At 31.8% G+C, this 24793-nt stretch overlaps 1 protein-coding gene and 1 long non-coding RNA gene across 2 annotated transcripts; both read left to right on the top strand.

Moving 5' to 3' along the window:
- The first annotated feature begins 1060 nt into the window (after nt 1-1060).
- Nucleotides 1061-2563, top strand: LOC128204419 (FMRFamide receptor-like). The gene has a single exon (XM_052905835.1). It carries the CDS (start codon nt 1061-1063, stop codon nt 2561-2563), a length of 1503 nt encoding a protein of 500 aa, XP_052761795.1.
- Nucleotides 2564-20949: 18386 nt separating this feature from the next.
- Nucleotides 20950-22469, top strand: LOC128204053 (uncharacterized). Its single transcript, XR_008256079.1, has 2 exons — nt 20950-21035; nt 21915-22469. It is a non-coding gene; the product is annotated as an uncharacterized LOC128204053 (long non-coding RNA).
- Nucleotides 22470-24793: the final 2324 nt, after the last annotated feature.

The following is a 24793-nucleotide window of genomic DNA, read 5'->3' on the forward strand; positions in this document are numbered from 1 at the left end:
CAACAAAATACTTAAATAGTATCTCAATCACAACTTATTTTACCACACAAAAATACAATATTATTCATACTCTCGTATATTTTAAGCATTTTCTCAGAAACATGTGTCTTTAAAAGGGTGTGCGATTAATTCAATTAAAACAAACTATAAAGCTCGATTAACTTGACTTATACTTAAAAAACAATATTTGTACAATTTAACTGAATACTATTTTTCTGTAGAATTTTAATCAGCACACTTTATGAGATATTTCACGTTAAAAAAGAGTAAAATCATAATGTTTAAAAATAACTTTTTTTGTGTTATTTGATACAATACGATAAGATTGAGATTTAGATTTGACTGAAGAATTCATGTGATATTGGGAACAAGGCTTTAAATTATTATGTAGAGAAAACTATGTCAACAATAGAAAAGATCAAATATTGATATTAAATGCTCAGAATCAAAAGACAAGACTACTACTTTGCAATATGAGGGTATAAAATGCGTCGTTAGATTAGTGGGTCTGTTTACAGCAAATGGTTTTAGTGCTCTCTCATATATCTCATATTGGCAATATCTTTCACTTCAAGTCTTTAGAATGAGATGTTCTATTTTTTTGTAATTTTATAAATTGAGGGATAGCATCATATATGATATTTGATAACGGTTCCTAAGTTTTTTTGTCACATTAAAAATATTAAAAATCAAACAAACTATCAATTGAATATCTTATTGCATTTTATCAATTTTAGAAGAAGTATGTCAATATTAAACAAAAAATGCATACTGTCGATATTTGACCGAATACAACGAGAGATTCTATATATTAACATACATCAAGTTTGAAAATAAAACGCAAAGTAAAACCGTAATTCTCAGTTCCTATAATGTATATTATTCTTCTTTCAGATTTCTGCAAAATCAAACAGATGACCAGATACGTCGCTCAAGATCTGCATAACAACACGATCAGACACACGAATTAGCTCATAAAAAAGGTCATAAACGTACCTGTTCAGAAATTTTATACCGTTTAAGCTTTTTTCATAGGTGGAAAACAAGCGTCGCCGTAAAAATGTCAAACACCACATCAAATGACTTATTTGATACTCCGTGTGACAACGATTATTCACTGGAGATGACACGATTTATCGTCCAAAAAATTCTAGTGCCTTTTATTACATCTATCGGATTTGTTGGAAACCTTCTCTGTATTATTGTTCTAACTCACAAGTCCATGGTGTCGTCTACGAATTGCTATCTTACCGCGCTAGCTATTTTTGATATTTCCTACCTTATTCTTAGTTTCACATTGAGTTTGAAACATTACGCTGTTGTGAAGAGTTTGGAAGCCTATATTTACTGGTATCCATACGCAAGAACATTTACAGACATATGTAGCAACGTTTCCGTATGCCTTACTGTCACATTTTCCTTAGAACGCCTGATTGCTGTGTGTTATCCGATGAAGGGTAGGGTAATATGTACGCCACAAAGAGCTAGATTTATAACACTCCTAGTTGTGACCTTTGCTGTTATCAGCACATTCCCGGAATTTTTCGAAATGAAAACGGTAAGAATCAAGAACAACATTACTGTAGTACTTAAGAACACGGAGACAGATTTCGCCAAAACTGATGCCTACAAAATCTTTTACTACCACTATTTGGTGCTAACTTTCACATTTTTGCCGTTTATTTTATTGTCGACCTTTAATGGTATTTTGGTGAGAACAGTTTACTCTGCAATGAGAATAAGAAAGCGTATGACTAATTCATATTCCTCAAATAAACAAAACGCCCGTCGACAAGCGGAACAAAATAGAATCACAATTATGCTTATTGGCGTTGTGATAGTTTTTCTTCTGTGTCAATCGCCAAACGCTGCATTGATACTTTATTTAACCTACCTTGACTCTAACGATATGCTTCTAACAGCTTGCGAAGCAAACAACGTCAAGATCGCCGGAAACGTCGTAAATATGATGGTACTTATCAATGCATCGATAAACTTCATACTTTATTCAGCTATGAGTACGAAATTCAGACGCGTTTTTGTTCGCTTGTTATGTTTCTGTGAACGATATGGGCTAGATTTCTTTACAAGAACGGAAACAAGTTCGTACAATGGTCATTCAATGAAGGGGCCTGAACTACCTCTACGCTTTCGTTCTGGAAGACGCCAAAATTATGTTTACAGTCCTCACAAGCATGTGCCTATTCAAAACAAGAATAATTGTAGAACCAGGGGATTCTACCACAATGGACATAATGACCAGAAACAGCCGCTTACTTTCTTTAAAACTACTAGATCCAGTTCAAGTTCGCATAATGCTTCGTGCTCCTCAAATGATGACGATGCGTTTACACCAATAGTTATGAGGAAAACAAATAAACATAGAGTAAACGGATCGACGATGTGCCAAAGGTTTAGAAGAAACAACAACAGCAAGATTATGAGCCAAATTGCTTTGTCTGACGAGAAAAGAAAGGTTTCAGATGACGTTTATTTGATTAAGCTTTCTCTGAAGGCGACCATATCTAAAAGACAACATAGAAATCAAGATACCAAAATATAACGAGTGCAGATATTTAGTAATTGATTAAAATGATAAAAGTTGTTGTTGTTTTGTATTTTTTAAATTTGTTTGATGTATTTAATTGTATTAAATTGTACTTGACTTTCATTGTCTACCAAGAAAGTCAGTCAACTTAATGATATAATTATTGAGTTCTTTAGCAGCCTTAACAAAAAGCGATTTAACATATTATGTACTTATTTTTTATCGTCATATAACATTAAGATATGAATTGAAACAAAAATGAAATTATATCATTATACATTATGTTGGCGGGGAAGTAAGAATGTTAGTATTTGAACAAACTTGTTCAAGGTTTTATAAGTTACATTGCAGTACGATAAATTTGGACATACATTGACAGGTTTTGTATTTATTCAACCGTTTGCCAATCGATCTAAAATGGAGCACCATTCTAAACATTACACAGTTATAATAATTACATACGTGTTCAAAGCAACCAGTCATTCAATGACACAAATACACTTAAAATAACATACTGCACTAAATTCGGGGTCGACAGGATATAGATGGAACATTGATTCGACAGTTTGGTTATTCTTTGTCTAATAAAGACATATCCTACTGTCTATGTACGCATTAAAACTGCGTGTTTTCCTTTCTCGCCCTCAATGACATTTTGTTTACTTCTCCCTTATCCAAATAAAATTACTATCTTTAAATTCCAAGTAAAATGTAAGAAAAGAACGTGGATTTGATAACACTATTGAATCCTTTAGCTAAATACATGTTTTACGACAATAGTACAGTTATTTTTGTTTTGAAAAGTCCGAAGAAATGGTCACGTGACAAACTGACCTGAAAGAAAAATCACGTGCCTAACTGTCCTATAAAGCAAAATGCATATTCACATCTGTAGTCAAGTTGATTTTATTTTTTGTCATGATACGACTTTATACGAAGACATGCACAAATTTAATACAGAAACAACGTCATTAACGTTTCAATTTGATTTGTAACGCTTTCACCAGCCAATCAGCAACTTACATTTATTTATATTAATGTAAAGGGTTTTCTAGTTGATTTAAATTATAATGGTTTTTAATGTCAATCTATGAAAAGTAATGTTTAACTGAGAAACATAAGTTTTACATTTACGATATATAATAGGGCTGTCCTTACATTTAACAGTAGTATAATTTAGCTAGTTAATATTTTAAATGGACGTTATTCTCTCAAAACCTTTTCCCGTTGATATTGGTTACCGATGAAAATACCTTATCTATCTAATCAACATCATTTAGATCAATAATACAATTAAATTCAGAGGCGAGCCTAGCGGTCAAATGTTGATATGAATATCTGTGATTAGCAGCAATAAACCTCACTTCTATGTATCTCTGTTTCGGACAAGGGCCGTTGCTTTTTTCATATAAGAGCATGCACTATAAAAACGATAACGAAACTGTTTACAAATTATGCTTTGTAGGCTAGTGAACCTAGCTTAAGGCTTTATAGGTGTGAGTATTTAGGTCCATGAATCATATTGTAATCCAAAGAGTAATTAGTCAAAAGTGGCTCATAAATAAGACCTCTTAGATGCCATGATGATGTATATAATGTGGAATAATTGTTATATTCTATGTCAAACGGACAGATCAAGAAAAATCATAAATCAAACATACGAGGTATTTTTTAAATGAAATATTTATATTGCACACCTAACTATGGAACGCTTAAGTTGGGTTGTTATGTGTTTATTTTCTATTGTGCTATTTTTTATGTTGTAAAAACACTATTATGTAATGTACAGTTTCATTGAGTTATTTACACATTTGTTTTGTTCATTGTTTAATAAGCTATCGGGGTAGTCCTTGTTTCGCATTTTTTTGTGTGATTATGCTGTATGAATGCGTGAATGTAACAAAAAAGATGTTGCGCGTTACCACTGGACTTAAAAACCTGGCCTCCGACACTCATATAGCATAAACACACGAACACATTCTGATCAATGCTTATGTTTACAGTTCAATTGTTAAATTATTACTAATTTAGATTAAAGCAATGTTATATTATGAGATATGTTTGTTAAAAATAGGTTAACAACATATGTTTGTGAATAAAGAGGGTCGATAATTGCAACGTCGTATAACATTGGTTAAATGGCGTATTCCACTTTTTTGTGCACACTTTTGAAATAACCAATGATACCGTATCACATTACAGGTTTTACAAAATGATCGTTGTTTTCTATGTACAAAACACTAGGCGAATGTAAACATTGCGATATGATTGCTCTTGTGTTATGCCGTTAATATAACTGTGTTTTAGTAGTTTGAATGGTTAGGTACATATTGAATTATATTATTTAGGTGTAATAATGTGTTACGCACTTTCTTCCTTATGTTTTGGTCATCATTATTGATGTTATTGTCTCTCTTTATCATGTTACGTACATACGTTTACGAGCTATGTTTTATAATAGTATGAACAATAATAAGTACGTTGTGCTCTCTTCTTCATTATGTTATGTACATCATTAAATGTGTTATGTTCGTTCTTTATTATGATATGTACAATATTCCATGTGTTTTGATTTTTTCTGCCTTATGTTACGTACATTAATTAACCTGTTATGTACTTTCTTTGCTATATTATGTTTATTATTTAAGAATTGTTTAAAATAACTGATCGCACTTTTCGTTGCGTTTTGCTGTATGATCGCAGTAGGACACGCGAGCAAATTCAATGATGCGCGCCCGCGCTTTTTGATAGTTTACATGCTTGCCCTAATGCGTACATACAGCATTAATGCCAAACATGCCATCAATACTTAACATTTAAAATAATTATTTATAACGATCAAAAATATGCAGTATCTTCTGCAATGTATCATCACAATTCTATAACATAAATATACTATTCTTCGAACGCTTAATAGAATATATTTACTGTTGGCCAAGATTGTTGACTAAAGTAGGTTTTCATGCTTTTAATGTTTAATGATTATATTGTGTCAACTTTCAACGCCCATATTGTAGGGACCATTTACCTCGACATGTAGGTATTATTGTTATAGCCATATTCTCCGCAGTTATATAAGTTACTTTGCATTAAAAAGGAATGGAGAGCATTTATATGAGATGCATAGGGTACAAATAGTCAACTGATGATGTTTTTGTCGTCTCTAACGCAGTTATGCTATCCTAATTAAGATACATGTCGATACGATATTTAAAAAGTATCTTAAACTTCACCATCTTTTGTTTTTAAAACATGTCAAAGAATCATTGCTTGATTATATTTAATACTTTACCAGTTTATGAAAAAACATCTGCGTCTGAACTAATCATATTCAAAAAACCGGTTCGATTATTTAAAAGACTAAAAATAACATGCGACGTTTAAGAACCTTCCTAAGACAATTTGTATGGTAATGACTATACATGAGATATACAAAGGGTATAAAGTTTGTCTCGATATAATTTCACACAATATGTTTTATAACATTTCGAAATCACGCAATTCAACGCTGAACGGGAAATTACTGATAGTTTATACCTTTACTACATCTAAGCTTATTTGTTACATGAAATAAACGATATTCCAGAAAAGTACTCACAATTGATCGATAAAATCATTGGATGCGATATGGGACGATCACCAAACCATAAATTAATTGTCAACTACAGCTTTACCAAGGTACTCCAAAATACAACGAGTACCTGTCATTTGCAAGGCATGAAATGTGTGTTGTTATAAGTTGATCTTTGTAGATCTGAATCACCTAACTGAACTACCAAAGGCAGTATTAAATCTTCAATCGGAAAATGATAGATAGGTAGGGAGTTATTTTATATGCAATGTTCGTCACTAAAAAGACCTTTCTTGTCACTCGGAAGTAGACTCTTCTATTCAAATGATTTTAGGAGCTAGAGTGATTTTGTCCACTTATTGACAAATAATGATTGAAACATAAATTTACGGCTATTCGGAAATAATTCAAAAACTCGTAACAAACCGGTATTTTGTTGTTCCTTCACAAAAAAGTACATTAAGAAATCTTGAGCATATTTGAAGTATAAAACATGATCACTTTATAGACGTTCAAATTTTATGCACGATATTTAAAATCGAAATTCCATTTCACAATGGTTTTCAATTGAAACGGTAGTTACGATTTTTTACTAGCAGAAAAAGCTTAACTGATTACAACCATGCAAATCAACGTAATACTCCGCCGCTAATAATATATACTACTACCCTTTAGATTTAAGGGTCATCAACTATCAGTTAAGTTTTAAATAATTAAGTGAAAAAGGCTGGAATTTATTTGTTTTGATATTCCTCTTCCTTCAAAGAAAATTTGAAATATAACAGTAAACAATGCTACTTCAGCAAATACTTTGGAAACGAATTATACAGGTGGACTATGCATACTTTGCAAAAAACAAAGTTACCTCCATTTATTCTTCGCGAGTTATGACTCGAAAAACTTAACCGATTGTACAAAATGCAGCCGTGAATACATTATGAATAGAAATAACAAACGAAAAAGTATTCTTTGCTTGGTCTCCTTGATTATTTTTTCCACAAATATCATAATAGTTACCACTATACTGAGCGGTATATGTGAAAAAAAAAATAGAAACTGTTTAAAATATGAACACAGATGCTTAGATATTAAGCGAAACAAACTAAACATTACAATAGCTACTTTAGATAAATTAAAAAGTTTAACTATTGAACGTCAGTAGAATTAGTTGAACAGTATGTTATTGTTTAACGTCTCCTATTTTATGTGATATTGTTGAATGTATGTTATAAGTCAAAAGATAACTGATATGATATGATCCGGCAACCGCTATTATTAAAATGTTGAAGTCATATAAATTTCAACTGTTATCTAGTTTTATGTTTACCTCACGTTCTAATAATATTAAACCTTGAAGAAAGTGGATGCTAAATGATACACACTCGTTGTATAAATACAGTTTACTGATATAAACTCATTGTCCATCACAATATTTTTACTCATTTTGCTTCCATGGGGTAAAAATAGTCTTCCTTTTTGAATTTATTTATATTTTTGTAGTATACAAAAAAGTCAAAATGAAACACCTCGAAAATGTGGATATTTCATGAACTGTTTAACATCATTTCGAGATTGATTTAATTATTGTATCGTATAAAATTCAGTGCCGACATATACTCATGGGTCGGCCGTCAACCAATACTCAAATGTCTAGGAGATGACTGTAATTACGAGGCCGGCATTGTTATCTTTTAAGTATTCGAAGTCATTTTATCGAATCATTAACAACTCTTTAACGTTGATCCCTGGTGACCCTTTATAACAAGAAGAAAAACTGAGCACCATCCTATTTAATAATCTGACATGAAAACCATTACTTAAGCATGATATGTGATAATTTTTAATTATGACTGATCGCATTAGTTTTTGGCCACAGTGTGATATATGAGCAATTAACTATTACCACACATTCGATCCCCTAAAAAATGGAGCAAATGCACATAACACCTGAATAATAAAAGAAAAACGCAAAAACAATGTTTCAACTAAAATACATATTAAGAATTTATTTTAGAAGATCATATTCAATAGTTTATTAAAAAAGGCAGATTGAAACTAATAACTACATCGACATACTTGTCATGAAATATATTTTATTGCATTATGAAATAAAACAGACAATTTCAGAGTTCATCCTGAGCACAAGACATTGGAAAGTGTGTATTTCTCTAAGGCACATATTTATAAAGCTTCGGCTTCTTCATCAAGTAATAAAGCTGTGAGATGAAATCACACTTTCTGTCATGAGAACGTTGACAAATTTAGTAAAGGGGACAGTTGTGTCCACTCCTATTATCATGGAACATTCTCAATCCAATCCGGATTGGTGCTTTCGCTTGTTGGAATAGATATAAATTATGTGTTGATTTCAGTGTCAGATACTATTTTGTCCATAGGAAATAGAGCAGTTCTATATACGATGTTACCCGAAATCAACAATTGTTTTTTTTCCTTTATGATTATTGTGTAAAGTGCAGACCAAATAATAATCTAACATCCTCGCAGGAGTCGTCTGATATTTATAATTCATGATATTAAACCAGTAATCCTTTGTGCGATATGATCAACAGGAAACACATTTTCCATATCGTTAATAGTTTTAAAAAGTTTCTTTTCGATGATGCTGCCACTTAAGTTCTTTTTTTAATTTAAATGCATTAATTGTTGCACTTTAACAAATCACAAATGACAATGCCACTTATCTTTAAATAGTAAAGAATCATACACTTTTATTAATGTGTTAGATTGTATAACGAGGAATTCTTAAATTATTATTAAACTTGTTTTTTTTTAATACAAAATGGCATTGTGTTTCCAACATGCATAACATGCACAAAATGTTTCATTTTTAAACGATATGGCAGCGTGAAATTCGTTGTGACTAAACTTTTTTGAAACTATTTGCTTCATGTTTTTGATTTGTTTTTGTTTTTTTATTCTTATTATCATTATTATCATTTTTCTAATATCTTTATAACAAAATGTTCAAGCCTAGAGCGCCCAGACATAGTGAAAAAAATTATCCTCACATGGTTTTCAAGTTTATTTAAAAATAAAGAATGATGATTAGCAACACAAAAAATATCCTGAAATACAAGTTGGTATTGATGTTTGAAACAAATTCACTTTTACGGTACACATATTCCTATAGTTTACGTTTCATAATTATAATATTTGATACTATCATTTTTATAAATTCATTAATCTATACATTATTAAACATAATTTGTTATCATATTAAAATGAATGTGTTTTTGTGCAAGTAATGACCCAAACAATAACAACACAAGCACTTAAACAACAGTGTCTCCACTTTTTTTAGTGAAAGCCATAAACGAAATGATATTCAAAAAAAGGAAGAAAAGCCTTTTTCGAAAATGTCCGAAAACTGGTATTGACAAATGAGTTACATTAACGACCTTAAACAATCAAAAATCGATAAGTTGCTTTTAATTAACACATTCCATACACGGCCTGATGATACTAAAATATTAATAAGTAAAAGAATAAATATCACCATTTTATTGAATTTATAAAAAGAATGACGTGAAATTTGCTAACTAATAAACAAACGCAGGGATTAAGTTCACACTATCGCATATTTTTGTACGGATTTTGAGGAGAAAGATGATATGGTCCAATTTACATATTGAGCGTTTACTCTATATATTGAGCGTTAACTCTTTATATTGAGCGTATACTCTTTATATTGAGCGTTAACTCTTTATATTGAGCGTATACTCTTTATATTGAGCGTTAACTCTTTATATTGAGCGTTAACTCTTTATATTGAACGTTAACTCTTTATATTGAGCGTATACTCTTTATATTGAGCGTTAACTCTTTATATTGAGCGTATACTCTTTATATTGAGCGTTAATTCTTTATATTGAGCGTATACTCTATATATTGAGCGTTAACTCTTTATATTGAGCGTATACTCTTTATATTGAGCGTTAACTCTTTATATTGAGCGTATACTCTTTATATTGAGCGTTTACTCTTTATATTGAGCGTATACTCTTTATATTGAGCGTTAACTCTTTATATTGAGCGTTAACTCTTTATATTGAGCGTTTACTCTTTATATTGAGCGTTAACTCTTTATATTGAGCGTTAACTCTTTATATTGAGCGTTTACTCTTTATACTGAGCGTATACTCTTTATACTGAGCGTATACTTTTTATACTGAGCGTTTACTCTTTATATTGAGCGTTAACGCTTTATATTGAGCGTTAACTCTTTATATTGAGCGTTAACTCTTTTTATTGAGCGTTAACTCTTTATATTGAGCCTTTACCCTATATATTGAGCGTTAACTCTATATATTGAGCGTTAACACTTTATATTGAGCGTTTACTCTATATATTGAGCGTATACTCTTTATATTGAGCGTATACTCTTTATATTGAGCGTATACTCTTTATATTGAGCGTTAACTCTTTATATTGAGCGTATACTCTTTATACTGAGCGTATACTCTTTATATTGAGCGTTAACTCTTTATATTGAGCGTATACTCTTTATATTGAGCGTTAACTCTTTATATTGAGCGTTAACTCTTTATATTGAGCGTTAACTCTTTATATTGAGCGTTAACTCTTTATATTGAGCGTTAACTCTTTATATTGAACGTATACTCTATATATTGAGCGTTAACTCTTTATATTGAGCTTTAACTCTATATATTGAGCGTATACTCTATATATTGAGCGTTTACTCTTTATATTGAGCGTATACTCTATATATTGAGCGTTAACTCTTTATATTGAGCGTATACTCTTTATATTGAGCGTATACTCTTTATATTGAGCGTTTACTCTTTATATTGAGCGTATACTCTTTATATTGAGCGTTTACTCTTTATATTGAGCGTATACTCTATATATTGAGCGTTTACTCTTTATATTGAGCGTATTCTCTTTATATTGAGCGTTTACTCTTTATATTGAGCGTATACTCTATATATTGAGCGTTTACTCTTTATACTGAGCGTATACTCTTTATATTGAGCGTTAACTCTTTATATTGAGCGTATACTCTTTATATTGAGTGTATACTCTTTATATTGAGCGTATACTCTTTATATTGAGCGTATACTCTATATATTGAGCGTATACTCTTTATATTGAGCGTATACTCTTTATATTGAGCGTTAACTCTTTATATTGAGCGTTTACTCTATATATTGAGCGTTTACTCTTTATATTGAGCGTTTACTCTTTATATTGAGCGTTAACTCTTTAAATTAAACGTACAGAAACATGCGATAATGTAGCAAATGAATCCTCGCGTTTGAAAAATACAAGGGACGAATTAGATATCATAAACATTAGTTGAAATTTTGTTTGATTACTTCCATGCGGTTCTCTACTGACTTAGTTGTTTTGATTGACAGATTATTTTTGATTACGTGAATCCCTTAATTGCAAGCCTCATTTACATGTCACAACCACCCTATATGTTTATGTTGCTTTTTGACAAACATCGGACTATGACCGGTATTGATATACACTATACGATTAATTATATCTAAGATCGAAAGAGGGCCATGGGGGTATATTGCACCGAAATAGTCCGTTGACAGTCACTGATAACAATAATATCGCCAGCGCCGCTTTGTACTGATTGAACGCGATTTTAATCTCAAAACTGTTTTATTCCGAACGAATCGTAATCACAAACATAAAAAAGTAATAACGCTGCGAAAGAAATACGGAGAAACGACCGCCACCTTTAAGGTCGGTTTATGATTATTAAATGTTTATTCCTAGGAGAGAGATCATTTTAACATGATTAGAAAAAGGTTATTTCATTATTTTCTTAACGTCATCTTATTAATCAAAGATGTCTCACTTAGATCTTTGGAGTACCTTAATTAGTACATACGACCAGACTACAACGCCTACTGTCTAATCGGGAAACATATACAACGAGGACAGTAAGATGAAAGATGTAAGCCAAAGTTAAATGAAGAGATATCTTGTATGTATGTAGTACAACCCCCTTTTTCAACTTTAAATATATACTATCTGACAGATTTTATGATTAAGGCTGTTTTGTCCCAATGGTGTCACCGTCAAAGTGTTAGTCAAACACCAAAACTGGAACCGACATGAAATTATGGCAAACACTAAAATGGCATATGTTTTAGAAACACCTGGAAATTTAATGAAGTTCAAGCATTTACGTTTATACTTTATTCGGGATTGTTGGGATAAGAATTAGGTTGTGCACACAAACGGGTTGAAACCCCCAGTAACTGACTGTTCCAAGGCAGAACCTAACAATCCTTGATAAACACACCTAGTTTTTATACAGTATATATGCACTGTGTTGTTTGTGGATTTTTGTGCAGTTGTTCCATGTTTCTTGTTTGTGATATTTTGATTTTGTGTTCAATGTCTTTGGTGTTTACCATGTGCCATTAAACGGGGTAAATGTTTAAAGTTTTGGCTACTGAGCTTGTTTCCATAGTTTTTCATATAAATATGTAAGTTAAAAATGTTTTGTAAACTATATGTAATTAAATACTTATTTTCAGAAACACAACGGAGCTTGTTTATGAAACAATTTCTGCAACAACATATATTAATGGTGTTATTGAAATCTACAACACAGTTAAAGATTGACATACATTATTTTAGATTTATAAATTGGACAGACATTGTTCTCTATGCAGTTAAAAATTGGACAGACGATAAACTAGTAGTAGTAGTAGTAGTAGTAGTAGTAGTAGTAGTAGTAGTAGTAGTAGTAGTAGTAGTAGTAGTAGTTGTAGTAGTAGTAGTAGTAGTAGTTGTAGTAGTAGTAGAAGTAGTGGTAGTTGTGGTAGTGGCAGTGGTAGTGGTAGGGGCAGTGGCAGAAGCAGAATCAGTAGTCGTTTATTCATAAAACAGACAGGTGCTCTTACTAGGTTTATATGACAAGGCGTCATCTTACTTCAGGATGTGTCATTCGCTTGGACGCTGCGCTATTGTTAGTGTTTTTGTTCTAAACGAGTTTAGAGTTTACGAGACGTTTCTTGTCATTAAGTTGGTCGTTATTATGATAGTACATTTACGATTATATCAGATCGTAAAAATGCTATGATGATGACGAAACAGCGACAGTACGATGATGAGAACACGACAGTACGATACTACGATGTTGAAAACGCGAAATCACGAAACTACGATGGTGAAAACGCGACAGTACTATGGTGAAAACATGATAGTTTATCGCATTATCTTCATCATACTGTCGTATTTTCGCGTTTTCGTTATCGTAATGTCGCGTTTTCATCATCGTACTGTCGCGTTTTCACTATCGAAGTTTCGAGATTTCACGTTTTCACCATTGTACTATCGAGTATCGCGTTTCAAACCAACACATTCACCACAGGAGATTGCCCGAACGACATTCCGTATTTTTTTGCCCAGTAGTGCTAAGAGCACATAATCAGTGTACTTTGAAACAAACCTTAGTGTATTCAATCGTGACTGGCTTTTCTCAGCATGAATAGCTCATATGTACAGGCATGTGATGCTCCATGTGGTCGTGGCCAGAGTACTTAAACAGAACTAGCCTGGTGTAACGTTCCATCTAAAAAGTATTATTCAAAAGCAAAATATTAATTGATGGTGTCTGTATACATAAACAAAGTTAGATAGTTATTAAGTTTAAGATGCAATCGTTCAAAAGGTTCCATTTTATGTTATTATCAATATAAAAAACAAACAAACATTGACATCACGGTGGCTTTGTTCGCACCTCCTATATATTCAATTTAAAAAGTGTGGTCGTTCGCCTAAAATTCTCGATTGTGGTCGTTCGCATAATTTGATATTTTAATATTGCATTCAAAAACATCAATACGCCTGGTAACGGTACTCTAAGTGGTATATATTTGCTTTAATTTGTGTTTCTTTGTAAAGAACAAGGAGAAACTAGCAGTTTTATCATTGTTTTTGCAAGATATACAAAATGTGTGGTCGCCTGCATCGCCCGTTCCAAATTTGTTTTTGAAGGTTCTCAAAATCTACGATACCAAGAATGTCAGGCAGTATACCACATAAAATCGGAAATTATGTGGCGTACCGTGGGCTATATTTTGTTTTAATTCGATTCAAGATAATAAAGAAAACATCAAAAACATATGTTTTGTTGTCTGAATTGCTCCGTGGTCGTTCGCATTTGTGGGCACGTGATTATTTGCTCCCTCACAGTGAAAACTGGTAATGTAACGTGTATAAAATTTGACAAGTTTTTTTCCAAGCTATTTTTAGGGACGCTAAAGTGGATCCTAGACTACAAACCTTACCAGCATGATACGGAGTCAGAAAAGGACAGTATGGTGATACGGATTTTTTCAATACGACGTGCTGTATTTTCACTGTTTGATATAGAAAAAGAAATCGAAAGGCATATAATACATCTATATATCACCTCATGAAAATCAAACGTAAATATTTTACCAGATGCAAAACAACTCGTAAGATATTACTTTTGGGGCTCGATCGGTAAAATATATTGCATGTCATAAACTGAAACAAGCGAGTCTCTTCTATGTAAGTTTATTCTTCATTGTACTATCTAAACTTCACTCTACGTTGTTTTCAAGTCGATGATGAATCCGTTATAGCTAAACTTTTGAACTTGTAATTATTGTAAAATGTTGGCAAAAAAATAAGGTAATGTGCATATAAACTATTTAACCCTAAGTTAACACGGTATATATACCTATAATTAATCGCTAATGAGCATGTCTCTGTTTTTTATTGTATTATTAAAGGAATAAGTGACACCTATCAATGAGTCAATTTGATGACATAATTTCACTATTAGGTCAATATCTAGATTAAACATGTTTACACCTATTCATTATTCTAATGTATGATAGCAACTTTTAATTCTAAATATGATTGTATATCTGTTTTACGCTGCATTTATTTTTTAAAGATTTTTCAAGCTATTTCATAAATAATAATTGGCAAACAATATACACCACCCTATTTAATTGAAAAAGCAATCTTGGAACAGGAGGTTTTGTTTCAACGATGTTTATTGGTATGTGAACGGAATAACTACTTATCTGAATGCTGGACAAAAAATAGGTATTCTTTGAACATTTTGCTGTTTTATGACAAGCGGTAAATAGAGAATATGGATGAATGCTTTAGAATAACAAATGTTAAAGAATATAAGCTCGCCATTATAACTGTGACACTATTTCATTATATACACTATACATTGAATTGTTTTTGAGCAAACACATAAACATATCATTCATAAGTTTTACCGAGGTAACAGCATATATCTTGAGCTTTGATGTTCGTGTCAATAAACATGCTAATAGTTAACTATTTATTTACTTGCATCTTCGAAGTAGTTAAACCAATCATTAAACAATGAATATGGATAACATATATCAATTTATCGATATATATTCATTATATTTTAGCAGTACTTGCAAACTCTAAGATATTAAAATGTGTTCATGAATATGCATTTAATGGTTCTTTACGTTGATGATACAATGGTCACTACATGGACACACCCAAAGGCTTCCAAATATAACACTTATTATGTTTGATGGACAATGATCAAAACATAACAGAATCAACCAATAAACAAAAATACAGAGTTTTTAGAATATAATTAAAATAAATGATAGTGGTTATCCACTTAACTACGTCAGATACAACTTATAAAGAAATTATTGTTGATTATACCAGTATTAGCGATGATTACAACTTTTAAAAACGATGTGGAAACATTATACCTTATGCAAAATCAGGCAAAATAAAACCAAAACGCCTTATTGGAAAGTAATCAACTTGATGGCAATAATAAATATGGCAAGTGGATTCCGTATTACTTTATGTATTAACTGCAAGATTTCTAATATCCTATTAAATATTGTGAAACTTTATGCTTCGTTCATCACCGTTTGTCGTTACGTTTAACGACATCTCATTCAGAACCGCTTTTTGGCAAATCCTTTGACACTTAAACTACATCATCCTTTGGTTGTTTGGTTCTCAAATATCGTCCAAGAACTGTACTCCATAATATATAATTTTCCGCCTAATTTACTTTAATACTATTGGATAGAAATAATAACAGTCCAAATAAAAATTATCCGAAGCGACCCGTATAAGACAAACGGTTTTAGCCAATGATATTTTCTTCGAGGCTAAAACTTTTCAGGCGGGGATCCTTGGACTCGGTGCTGCATCCCTTTTCAATTCTTATCTATTGAAACAAATCTTGTGACGGTCTCTGTATACTTAAAAACACATATGTCCTCTATATGAACGGAAATGAAGTTGCCTTTTACTTACATACTTTATGAACGCAACATTATTTGGATCAATTATGATCCCAAAGTCATTTTATCATTGTGTCCCAAGTGATTAAATGCTTACTTGCAACTGCAAAGGTTGATCAACGAAACGATTTGCATGCAGAAAAGCAGGGATAACATGTTGTGTTTACTGCAAATGCCGAGGAAGCACAGTAGGACAGAACTGTAATCCTGTTATTACTCTTTCTTTGCCAGTTTCGCATAAGCCTTATCAGAAAAAACCTACTCGTCTGAAGATAACTTTAATTTGCCATTCAATTTGCTTGTCGCGTTTTAAAATGGTCAGGTAATGTGATTAAAACAACTGAAATGCACTGTTGACTTTTAAAACTAACTACGATTTTGGTTATATATTACTTATCAAAACTTTTGTTAACATGTATTGGTAACATTATGACAAGAAATTTGTAATAGAAACTGTTTTTAACTTTTCATACAGATAGTACTATTATATGCAAAATCGATATGACATATGGCAACTGGTATACATAAGATGTTGAATCGTAACTTGTACATTGAATCCCTCCATCCATTTTTTACAAATTCTTCAGTTAATTTACATTTTCAAATTTTCACTCTAGTTTATCAAACAAAAAACATTTTGTGTTTGCATGCATTTTGCAAAAGACATGTAGTTAATAAGTTAATCCTATGATGATTTTGACATCTTTTGGGCCATATATCTACAAAGAGTGCAAACAATGAGTAAAAATTGTAATATTTTCTGAATTGAAATTGAATATTAATTGATTTGATGTCAATAATGTTAAAAATAAGGAAACAAACAATTGTTAATAAATAATGTCCTCAAACAGTAACATGACACTTTTAAAGCTTAATTGAAATTCGTCTCATGTTAGATTTGACCATTTTATTTGCCTTTTGACCTATCATCTTACCATTTACATGTATCTCAAAAACAATATTTGCAAGTATTTTATGTCACCATTTTAGGGGCAGATATTTTGATACAAATATAAAAAATGCGTGTTTTCCACTTTGAATGAGATGCATTAGTTAACCCCATGTACTATCTTGCAGATAAGAATATTAATCAACAAAAACTGTACAGAAAATGTGTTTGTAAATTTCGGTATTGTTGCTTATATTGATCCTTCAAAATGTGGTAGCCATCTAGGACGCCATCTTGGATTTCTCGGTAATGACCATGATGCGACACGATCACCTTCACTTTTTTGTACCTGAGTCATTCTTCTAACAAATCAAGTATGATAGTGATTGGACCTTTTATGCACCCAGAACACCGCTCAGAGACTTTTTTTTAAAAGCTATTAGTATAATATACTTTTTACATTGAATAAAACTTTATTAAAATCCCACTAATCTTACACGTCTTACATGTCTTAAAGTAGTGGTCAACATATAAACTATTGTGACTGACACTTGAAATACCATAACCTCGAGTTGTGACATTGACCTTTGAGTTGAGAAAATACATGAAATGCGCGACACGAATTTCTATAATGCTATATATTTCTGTAGATTTGATTGAGATTACATAAGAAACAATAAATCCATATTGCGCCATATTGACCTCCAAGTGTAACCGTGATTCTTGAGATATGAGCGCGAATCTCATGCGTAACTCACCTTACTATTGTGAGCTACATATTCTTGAAGTGTTCATAAAATGCCATAAATAATGACAATGATATATCTTTAACAAATGTAATGAAGGGAAAGTGCGATTACTATATGCCATCCACTAGTTGATAACCACAAAGTTTAGTTGTTAATATCCAAATGAGTTTGCGCCGATTTTCAATAATTTGTTTCAAATTTACACAGTATACATTCTTGCTTTATTTTGTATCCCTTTTTAATTTCAGACCAGTCCATTTCATCAAAAGGCCGACAAATTTTGAATTTCAAATCAATTATATGACTCAAAGATCAACGCTTTATCATGCAATAAAATGGAGAATCAAAGTCAATATATCAGGGACTTTCAATTTCCTTCTCGGAAGTCGTTTGAAATGAGGTATGTCTCATCAAACCAACTGGCATAGTTTTCAATAATCCGCTTTATTACTTAGTAAACAAAGTAATATATTTCCAATAAACATTTTATTTTCATATTTTGTTTGTAAAGGCTTAATAACCTAGGCATAAGGTAACAAAAATAACATGAACAACGTTGTTAATTTTAACAAAGTTTGAACAATCGGCTAAATGTATATGAGTTAAAACGTGAATGAATCGACTGTCATTTAACAGAAATGTGTTTATTGCTATAACTATTGCAATAAATATATAAGCGTGAATTATTTGACACAGCAAACAATGATCAAAATGTTATATGTTGCACTAAAATGAAATGTTCGTAATCATTCCACATAGTTCTGTAAAAACAGTAACATCATCGAGCCACGTACAAAGACTAAGTCACAAAGCATTTGGCATTTACCACAACAACCCTCAACGACAAACTTGACAAGTAGACTATGAAATTGCATTCAATGTGTTTCTTTTTTCAACGATATTCAACATGAGAAAATGAGTGACAACAACGGTTAGTGTAGACGAGAAGAAAGGCTGTGGTGGGGCTGGGCGAGGAGGGATGTCCCTCCAGATGCGAAATCGGTAGTGAAAGACGTAAATTCCTTTTACGGATCATTTTATATCAGATGATATCAAGAATATTCATTTAGTGCTTCGCATTTTCATACTTTATGAACGCAACATTATTTGGATCAATTATGATGACTGATCGGTATAGTTTGAAAAATGCATTTCAATTGATCTTTGCAATACGTTTGCAGTTATTACGGAAGTGAATACAACTTGTTGACAAAAAATGCATTGAATTAAAAATGGTTAAACATGTTTAGCAAGTGCATATTTTTAGAACCATATCTGTGTGATTCGTTGTTCCAGTATGTAACTTGAATTAAAGTGCTTTATACATAAATAGTCTTTAAATCAGGCTGATTGAAGCAAATACAGCTTCTGGCAGCAATTGATGGCAATCTGATCATGTGTGCTGTACAAAAAGTAAATATGTGACACATATAAGCGAAAATGCCCTTGATATAAAAAGAAATTGCGTTGTTAAAATGAACGAAATATCATTGTAATTAAAACATATCCAGAGCGATCACCTTTGAACAAGTACACACTAATTCATGGAATATTTAATAATTCTTCATAACTTATAAAATCCGAATGTTTGTCCTATTGTAAGCAGAAGACGATTTGACATTGGGCAGACAGCTTGTGTCGACTATACGAATTCAAAAGACAAGATGAATGATTTATAACAAAAAACAAGATAAGTTTCTAAGATAGTTTGCAATGTAATTATAATAAACTCCTGATTTATTGTCCTACGTAGGACAATATACGATATCAATGGCAGAGCCACTGGCATTCAGAAAATGTTCAATGAATAAAGCGAACATATTCCTTTAGGTAATTGACAACACGACAATTTCCAGTGGACTGTTTGCCATTCCGCTTACCAATTTCAGTTCTTTATGGCCAGTGATTTTGTCCAGTGGCGACACAAAGCCGCATTATCTTATTTACCGAAAACAGCGCTTCGTAGTTAACATTTTATTTTATGCCTGAAAGTTTTGTATTGCAGTTGTCCAATGTCTTAGCATGTTAACATTGAAATATCTCTGCTTTTCTCGGGCCCTTCGACAGAATTACATACAAGGTTCAAACAAAAGAGCCGTCTGTTGAAAAATTAAGTTATATACTTGTCCAAAACAAGGAAAAACGTGGGCCCAATGGGATGATTTAAAACAAGGTTATTTGAAATAAAATACCACTATACCTTGTGCTAAGCGGTATTGCCAGTGTTGCTTTTACCGTAACGGTCCATTTACTAATACATACATATGAATTGAAATGTTCCTACTTCGGATAATATTTCGTTTTCCGTGAAATTGGACTTTTAGTTTAATACAAACTCGTGTCAAAATATCAATAAGGTAAAGCATCCGGTCAATTAATTGACACATGTTTGAATACTTGTGGTGTTCAAATCTCGTACCGTCGCAATGCGAACAAGCAGTAATAAAACTGGTGTATACAGATTAAACTATATTGAATTATTAAGGTAATATTCGTTTGTACTCTCGCAGGGATTGTGTTTTGTGGTATGCTTTACGTTGATCCATGGGATTTAAACAAGACTACATGTAAACTGCCTTGGATTGACAATATTGCTTCATTGTTCAGCAACTCAGCATCTCGGAGATTTGCAGTTTGTGAATTATACAAAGGTTGAACCACTTAACCGGGTTATCAATGCAGTTATTGTTGTCGATTATTATGACTTGTGGGATACTCTTATTTCTTATACCGGCACGACTTCCAATGGAGCTTGACAAATATGAGAATTTTACTTACTGTTAAACAAACTAAAACACTCATTGCAATGAAAAATATAGCGTATACTTTGAAATCCACATTCGCCTTATTCCAGAAGCCCATAATGCTTTGCGACAAAGGTGACTTCCGGTTTATTTCCGTATTCAATTTCCTAGTTATCGATACGAGTGAAAGGAAGAGCATAATTGGCAAAATAGATCGATAGGTGAGTAAAACATGTTAGGAACATCAGGTTATACATTCTTCTATAAATATCTACCGTTTTTTGTAAATGTCAATGAAGTTTTCGACGTTTATACCCAACTTCAGTACACATTTAAGTGGGTGGGGTAAAATAACAAATATAATGGTAAAGACTTTCATAGTAGTTCTCAAAGACTTCAAATACATATTGGTTGTTATGAAGTATGCATTCAATCGTGGTTTGTTTAGTTTGTTATTAAATTAAATGAATGATATGTTGCAATTAGTGTGAAATTGTTAAAATCTGCAACTTCAAAACAGTCAAATAAATAAAGCTTAAATGTGATTAAGAAGGGCATTTAAATACTGACTGCTGTGCTGTATATAAACAAATATGCAGGTCTTAAAATAACAGCTCATTAATATTGTACTAGTAAATTGTAACTATTTAAATATCTGACTGATATTAAAGCTGCACTCTCACAGATTAAACATTTTGACAACTTTTTTTTTTGTCTTCGACTGCCAATTTATGCAAACGTGTAAGAAAACCAGTGATATAAGACTGCTGACAAAACATTGGATCGCAGATTTTCATTTTTAAGTAAATAAAATAATTTTTAATGCATTTTTCCTAAACCGTTAGTAACGCTTTTAAAATTAGCTATAAAATAATAATTTTTAAATGGAGATATGAAAATCGGTGATCTGATTTTTTTTGTCAGCAGGCTTATATCACTGGTTTGCAGATATTTACGCAGAAATTGCCTCTTTCCAAGAAAACAAATATAAAAAGTTGTCAAAACGGTATATCTGTGAGAGTGCAGCTTTAACAGTTAAGAGTCTTTTATATTTTTTCTGGCTAAGTTGGATGATGATAAAACTATTTATTTTATTTCAGAGATGTACATTCTGGATGTTTGATTCCGCCAAGTTGATGCTCAACAGGAGTAGGCAGTTGATACCATTGATCTGATAGCACCTGCTATATCAGTGGTTTTACAAGAAAAATTTGTGCAAAACACAAGAGACGGAATCGGTTCAAGAACAGAGATAAAATAAATGAAGTGTGTCAATATAAATGAAAACTTTCCTTGACTGCAAGGACTAAAGAAATGCACACAAGTGACATAAATTTAAATGTTTGGTACAAAAAGTAGACATTTAGAACTTAAAATTATGACACAGAATGTGAAACAACACTTTATAGCCGATAACAGTCGAACAAGAGATTTTTCAAAAAGAAGCAAGATGTGGTTTTTTAACCCTTGGCAACTGAACCTTTAAAGGGATTATTGCATACCAAGGACAATTTATTGTTATTGAATTATATCATGTTTAATGTTATTATTAAATTGTAAAAAATACCGTTGTTATTAATATGATTGTCTATGATCTTTTTATTCCAATGACTGTGTAAACTCCCATGGTTAATATTAAAAAGACATAAAATCGAGTTAACGTTTGTGGGCAATAACTAGCCACCCGGTTAACTTAGTTTGTTGGAGCACCGTGCTTTAACTGGCAGCCCTTGGTTTGAGCTTTTTCCTATCATGTTACTTTAGTATTGTTATAGTAAATAAGCCTAGGTGTCGTTAGCGCAGTACTGTAGGCCGAATATTTTCTTGGCCCAAATTCAAACAGCCTGGAGATTTAAATGAAACTTGGTACACATGCAAATTTCCAGAAACAATAGGCCCATGTCCAGCAAGATCATACATAATATTTCAAGACTTGAATGATTCAATACATCTGCTCCTATTTATTTTAATTTTCATAACTAAAATTGTTCATCATTGTAAATACAGTGCTCAAGTTTAAAGCTGCATTCTCAGACTGACCATTTTGACAAAAAAATGTCTGAAAACCAGTGATATAAGATTGCTGATGGAAGATCAGAAAACATTTTTACAGAATTATCTTGACCGTTTTGACAAAAAAATGTCTGAAAACCAGTGATAAAAGATTGCTGATAGAAGATCAGATAACATTTGTACGTATCTTTGTTTGAAAATGGATATATTTATGGTTAAAAAGCGTTTCTAACGCTTTAAGAAAATGGAGTCTTTTGACAGTGTTTCAAACAACTGAGATCTGTTATTTTGTGAATCATCTTATATGACTGACTGAATTGAAGGCAATGATATCAAAATCAGTTAATCTGTAAGATTGCAGTTTTAAAGGTGCATGTCCATCAAGGTCAATTGGCAGGAGATCTCATCAAATTTAATGAAGAATCATACATTCAATGATGCAATTCAACTTATTCATTTTGATGAGAATCAGCATTTAAAGAAGTTACCATGAGCTCTGATTTTTTGCTGTGCTTTTTTATGACAAATTTATCATTTCTGTAGAAAATGTCTGACACTATCATACAAATTGTAGCAAAAGAAACAAAAAATGGTTGTACAGAATTAATGTTTATTTAAATATCTATAAAAATAGTTGTTCATATAATAAAACATTATGATGCACATTGTAAATGTAAAACATAACTAAAGTACAAGGACATAAAAAAATATTTAATTTTATATATTTATATGATTTTTGAATAATAATATTTCTTATGATAACAACAATAATAATAAGTGTTGAATACTAAGCACTTAACATATTATACAATGTATGAATATCAATAATAACAGTCAAAAAACAGCAGTTCAACCAACAAAAGAGATCCAACAAGTACTAGCAATGGGAATCAAACCAATATGACCCAACAGTGATTCAAATAACACTAGTTGTCTATCACACATTCTGTCCAACAAGCAGTCCAAACAACACTGGTGGTCCAACCAACACTTCCAGTCCAACCATTTATAATTGTTCAACCAACACGTATGGTCCATCCAATATAGCGGCCCAGTAAGCAATAGATGCCAAACCAACAATAGCATGTCAGGTACTAGCTGTCCATCACGTTGCTACCAATCTAGCAGCCCAACCAATTGTAGTGATGTTCTTCATTGAAAGTAATGATCTCAGAAGGTAACATCAGCATATTTGAATCATATCTGTAAAGAAAGGAATGGAACATAAAAAGCATATTTTTATAAAAAAGTAAGTTACTCTCAGACTTTTTTATGAATGGGTTTTAAGACAATCTGGAACCCGATTTAATTCCAGGCCTGGGGGTTAGTCCAAATAATTGTATGTTGACAGATTTTTTTTTAGATTTTTGATATGGCAAATCCTTCACTTGTTAGGGATTGGAAGAATCCCGTATAACACGTCTATTATTTTAGACTAGCCTGGGGGTATGCGACTAGTCCGGTGGCCATCACAGGGTTCTCAATAAGTTTCGGTTGAACTGTCTCAAATAGTAAAGTAACCGACCAGCTTCTACTTATTCTACTGAAAATTCATTTAGTTTTCCAAATTTGAACCGGCCCTATTGCCATTTGAAATGTCCATTTTGGCCGGCAGCCGGTTCTTATTGAGAACACTGCATCATAATATTTGAAAATAACAACTCATTTAGAAGACTACACAGGTGACAGCATGACATAATTACTCTAAGTAAAATGTTTATTACATAGTAATAAAATACACACATCAGTATAAATATCAGAATTTATATTGATGATGATTTATTTATGTTCATTCATAAGACTATTAGTTATACCTGGTAATGTACATACAGATTCCTCATTAGATTATGACTGTCAGATAGTAAAACAGACTAATGTATTATTTGTGTTAATTTTCAAAACAAATGTTTTAGAATAGATGAGAATTTGTTGTTTATAATACTCCAATAAGAATAGTAACTGCAGT

Source organism: Mya arenaria, chromosome 10 (genome assembly GCF_026914265.1).
Source record: "Mya arenaria isolate MELC-2E11 chromosome 10, ASM2691426v1".
NCBI lineage: Eukaryota > Metazoa > Mollusca > Bivalvia > Myida > Myidae > Mya > Mya arenaria.

Coding starts and splice junctions, on each gene's coding strand:
- LOC128204419 (XM_052905835.1), top strand. CDS start 1,061: ATGTCAAACACCACATCAAATGACTTATTTGATACTCCGTGTGACAAC.